The sequence below is a fragment of the Populus nigra genome, chromosome 2 (genome assembly GCF_951802175.1).
Source record: "Populus nigra chromosome 2, ddPopNigr1.1, whole genome shotgun sequence".
Classification (NCBI taxonomy): domain Eukaryota; kingdom Viridiplantae; phylum Streptophyta; class Magnoliopsida; order Malpighiales; family Salicaceae; genus Populus; species Populus nigra.
Genome location: NC_084853.1, coordinates 27236206 through 27241777, shown reverse-complemented (window position 1 = coordinate 27241777; position 5572 = coordinate 27236206). Strand labels below are relative to the sequence as shown.

The window sequence follows — 5572 nt, the reverse complement described above, 5'->3', positions numbered from 1 at the left end:
CCGAAACCTCTATACATACAACTTGAAAGAGAAGAAGAATTTTTATACGTTGAAAATAAAATACACACTTGTATGCAAGCCTTGGAAGAGGAAAGAAGAATACTTTTTTTTTTTTTTAATGTATTAGAAGATATATTTTGTAATATGCTTTTGAGGTAGGGCTATACTATAAGAATTAATGTCAACTTACGTAATTATTCCGTATTTTTGTTGTAAGAATACAGTATTATTGCCTTAAAATAAAAGAAAAAGAAACAAAAATACCAATCAATTACAAGAGTACAAACTGCTACAGTAAATCTAAGTGGACCGGGTCGCAAATCCAGATCCAGATCCTAAATCCAAATCCCTCAATCCACTGCATCTCTCTCTAGCAGAACTTCCAGACTCCATTCCCTGTCCCTCGAACGAAGAAGGATGCAGGCCATATCGAGGCGATTAGGTCACCGATCCCCGATATCTTCTTTCAAATCAATTTACCCGCTTTCCGATCACCGTAATCCTCCGCATTTCTAGGTTTTTTCTTTCTTAATTTCAAGTTACGACGACATTTTTCATTTTATTATTAATTTGCAGTTTATGGAGCTGATCACCCACGATACGGATCTACTCTGGCAACCAGAGGTGTAGGCCACCTTATTCGCAAGGGCACTGGTGGAAGATCCTCTGTCAGGTAATTCTGTATCTTTCATCTCTACAATCTCAGTGAAAGATGTTTTCTTGTTAATTGTATTCGTTCTTATTGAATGCGGTATCTCTGAGGAAACATAAAATAGAATGAGTTTTATTTGCAGAAGACTGCATTGTTTGTTTAATTTTTGCAGATGTTTTAGAGTTAATTAAATTTTTATTTTTTGCAGTGGAATTGTTGCTACGGTGTTTGGAGCTACAGGGTTCCTTGGTCGATATGTTGTGCAACAGCTTGGTGAGTTGCTTGTAGTGTTAGTTTATTATCAAAAACTTCTTCGCTTGAAGTGTTTTTAGTTTTTGTCTGCAATTCTTATTCCCTGCTTGATTTGTGCTCCAGCAAAAATGGGCTCTCAAGTTTTAGTTCCGTTCAGAGGTTCTGATGATGATCCTCGCCACCTCAAGTTGATGGGTGATTTGGGTCAGGTAGAGTGGTGAATTAATATAGAGCTTTTCATCATGTAAAGTCTGTCTGGACTGAAGCATGGGTTTTATTGTTGCATGTTCTAGGATGTTGTTTATTATGTGTATGGTATTCCTGATAATGTTGATACTTTCTCGTTTTACTTGTTCAGATAGTACCAATGAAGTACAACCCGAGAGATGAGAATTCCATTAAGGCTGTAATGGCAAAGGCCAACGTTGTTATTAATCTTATTGGTAACCTCTTCACTTGTGATATCTTTGAGCTTTTTAATTCTTAGAGTTTGCAAGTCTACTCATTCAATTATGCGCTATCTTTGGCAGGAAGGGATTATGAGACAAGAAACTACAGTTTTGAGGAATTGAATCATGCCATGGCCGGACAACTTGCTATGGTATGTTCAGCACTTCTCGTTAAATCCTGATAATGCTGTTGGGTTATGATACTGCAGGTGTTCTGATTCTCCTGGCTGTGGATTTTGAGGAAGCAACATATGTCCTATGTTGTCGTACTATCTTAGGTCTTCATCATTTGTGACCCTGTTCTCTGACAAATTCAAGTCAGAAGTTTCTTTTTTCCTTTCACTCATTTACTGCATTATCTTTCTCGAATTCTGCAGATTTCTAAAGAACATGGAGGTATAATGAGATTTATTCAAGTTTCTTGTTTAGGAGCATCTGCATCATCACCATCACGACTGCTAAGAGCTAAGGCTGCTGGAGAGGAAGCTGTTTTGAGAGAAATGCCTGAGGTAAATATTTAGTCTTGGTTTTACTATGGCCTATGCTAATGATGCATCATTTGGATTTCTTTAGGTATCATAGCATGGGAGCTAAGTTTCTTCTACCTACAGCAATCTTGATGCATACACTACTTATGCTCTTAGGGTTGTTTTTGCCCCCATACTCCAACGATATTTTATGTGCTTCGTGTTTATTAAGGTGAACTATAGGCTGTGAGCAGTGAAATTGGTTTTCAAGGACATGGGGGTATTGGAGCTGTCATTTTGCTTTAAATCCAATGGCCGATCCAATCTCCAATGCCAAAATTTCATCATACATTTGAGTATCCTACTTTTGGTGGAAAGGATTTTGTTACCCTGATCCAACAAAAGTATGTTTTTCCCTCAATTCTGTCCACTTTAGGATGGAAATGTTTTTGTTATTTCAGAAGGGAAGCTCCTTTGCCAAACAACAAAACAATGGCTGCTCACTTTCCTTTCATTTCACTTCTTTGTCTTGCCTTCCAATTTCCTCCCACCAAAAGGAATGCGGTGGTGGTTTTGCATGCATTTGTGTTTTAATGTGTTTTTATTGATTCAAAGCTAAGTGACAAGGGATTGTTGCATTGTTGTGTTTTGTCTGCTTGCCTTTGATACCTGCTTGATTTCTTTTTATTTTTTTATTTTTTTGATTGTTTGAAATGCTTTCATATTTGCTTCAGCCAATTGCAATCAGACAGTATTGTTTGAAGATCAAATTTTCTTTACTGCAATAATATTTATGTATCTATATGTTTTTTTCATGACTTTGCTACATGGGATTAGAGAAGTATTTGGATGCTAAAAGTTATAATTGACAACTTGTGCTTTTGTCTCTGGACCCATTGAAAACTGTAAAAAGAGTTTGCGAGAATCAGCCTCTTAATCTGGTTTGAGTTTGGTAACCCATTTTATTATGAATAACTTCAACTATGTGCCCTGGGTTGTAAGGGTACTACAAGAATATCATGTATTTTTTTGGAGATGACTCAAGATTTTTTTTAATGGGTATAAATATTTTAATACAAAGAAAAAGGAAAGCTTTATTTCCTTTAGTGTTATCATGAAGTATGTTGCTTCAGGATTGGGTAGACCTTTTAACTGTTGCATGGTCTTCTTGAGTCAACTTAATTGTTGGCTCACGATATTCCCAATAAAAACTGTATAATTACCTAGAAAAACAAAGCAAAATCAACTGACTCTATGTGGAGGTCTTTTAGTTTTATGGTAGCTATTGGTTCTAGACATTGTTGTGAGATATGCTGTCACTTCTTTAGACATTACTTGGAAGATGCATCGTATCTGGACATTTTTTAAGTTTGAAGTTCCACAACAGGGACAACTCAATACAAATACATACATGACCTCCTTTAGTTGTCCACTGTGGTATCCATAGCATATTGCGGACGGAAAGGCAAAAAAAAATTGGCTGGACAACCATGCTTATAAGGTGCAAATCAAAGCTGATTTAAGACCATGCAAGAAAATGCTCCACCTTCTAGTATTTCCCCCCGCCTTTTAGTTGTAAGCATGTTGCTTTTTCAAAAGGTAAGTCTTTACATACATTGACCTTAACAGGCAACAGTCATGAAACCTGCTGTGATGATTGGTACAGAGGATCGTATTTTAAACCGGTGGGCCCACTTCACAAAAAAATATTCCTTTCTCCCGCTCATTGGAGATGGATCTACCAAGTACGTCAATAATGTAATGAAAAAAAAAAAAAACTTTCTGAACTTTTTGTGTATATATTCCTAATAGGGTCTTGTTTGCAGAATCCAACCTGTATATGTTGTTGATGTTGCTGCTGCAATTATTGCAGCCTTGAAAGATGATGGAACCAGTATGGGGAAAGTATATGAGCTTGGCGGGCCAGAAATCTTTACCGTGCATGAATTGGTAACCTCTCTCCTGTTTTGTTAATTTTCATACTGTGATACTTGCTGAAAGCCTGAAACTACAGAAGTCTTGTGTGCAATGCAGGCAGAGCTTATGCATGACGTGATTCGTGAATGGCCTCGCTATGTGAAAGTTCCATTTCCCATTGCCAAGGTAATTTAACTCAAAAGAAGAATGTACTTTTAAAACTGCCGTCAACTACCCATAAGACTCCAGGTCGTTTGAAAGTGTCTGTTTCACCTGCACTGAGTAGACAATAATGCTTGAGTTTGAGCTGTTTGATCTGAAATTCACATGTACCAAAAAGAGATGATAACGCTTGTATTGGAACAAACAGGCTTCTAGTATCCAGCAGATATATTATATTACCATGTAGGCATGTGCATACGCAGATATGTGCACAAACTTCCTGATACCCAGCAGATATCTTCTATTATGCACAATGCCAAATAAAATTAGTGTTGGCGTGTCTTTCACCGATATTTTTGTGGCTATGCATCCTCATGTCTATCTTTGCTAGTTTGAAGCTTTCAACTGGACATCTTCATATCACTGAATTGCACCTGTGTTTTGAATGTTTGTAGGCCTTTGCAACACCACGAGAAATATTGCTTAATAAGGTTCCATTTCCGTTACCTAATCCCAAGATGTTCAACCTGGATGAGATCAATGCCCTTACCATGGATACAGTCGTGTCAGAGAATGGTGAGTTCAGTAAGTTAATGTTTTCCTTCTTTGCCGTGTTGTTTCAATATTTTCTCACATTATTGGTGGTTGCCTTTGGGGGTCCGGCTTGCAGCTTTAACATTCAGTGATCTTGGGATTGTACCACATAAGCTGAAGGGATACCCTGTTGAGTTTCTAATCTCATATCGTAAGGGTGGCCCACAATTTGGTTCAACAATCAGTGAAAGGGTTTCCCCTGATTCCTTCCCTTAAGATTCTTTGATCTTTCGTTTTGAAATGCTTGTGGTCCATTGCCAATTTGGAAACTTGGAACACATATGACGCTAGCAATTTCTCAAGGGAACAAAGATATGGACCAAATGATCTTGCCTGCAAGTGTATGAAGAGGGGGCAATTTCGTGATTGTTTGCGTAGTTAGGAATAAGCTGAATTGTAGATGCCTATCATTATTCTCCAGGGCTGTATGACTCTCATTTTTGGGACTTTTAGAAAGGAAAAAAGGTGATGGTTTTTTCCTGGTAGCAGAGATGTTTCTGTTATGTGTTTGTTCTTGTGGTTTGACGATTTTGGTTTTCATTTATGTTCTTTGGAGTTTGAAATGATTTATTTATTTATTTATTTTCCATTCTACTAAAGGTGAAGGGATGGCGTTGTTTCTCTCATGTTGTATGAAAGAGTTTGTGGAATTGAGTTTTGAAAACTTCGCACCTAATATCATGCTTTTGGAAATACATTAAATTGTAGCCTACTCGTAACCAGTGAAAGAAACTATACTCACACACACACACACATATAATCTATTTGTTGTAATTTGTTTTATAAATTGTTTATCAAATTTATTAATTGCTCTTGAATTATAGTTTTTTTTTAATTTATACTTGCTTTCACAATCGTAATAAAGATAATGTTTTTTATTAAGAATATACTCTTTCCTCTTTTTTTTTTTTTTTCTCAAATCATTATAGTTTTCTGAGTTTTTTTCTGCCTTCAATGAAACAATAAGTTTCTCTATTATAATTTTATTCAATATTTTTCCTGTAAATATTTATTTTTTATTATTGTAAATACATCACATAAATACAATTTATTTATATAAAAGAAAAGGGAAAAAAATT

General features: G+C 36.1%; 1 protein-coding gene across 1 annotated transcript; it reads left to right on the top strand.

The window, feature by feature from the left end:
* Window positions 1-295: 295 nt before the first annotated feature.
* Window positions 296-5092, top strand: LOC133682615 (NADH dehydrogenase [ubiquinone] 1 alpha subcomplex subunit 9, mitochondrial-like). The gene is made up of 12 exons (XM_062106034.1): window positions 296-496; window positions 577-673; window positions 861-925; window positions 1028-1113; window positions 1263-1347; window positions 1435-1505; window positions 1731-1862; window positions 3450-3565; window positions 3647-3770; window positions 3855-3923; window positions 4355-4475; window positions 4570-5092. The coding sequence occupies exons 1-12, from the start codon at window positions 418-420 to the stop codon at window positions 4707-4709; spliced, it is 1185 nt and encodes a 394-aa protein (XP_061962018.1). The 5' UTR covers window positions 296-417; the 3' UTR covers window positions 4710-5092.
* The last annotated feature ends 480 nt before the right edge of the window (window positions 5093-5572 follow it).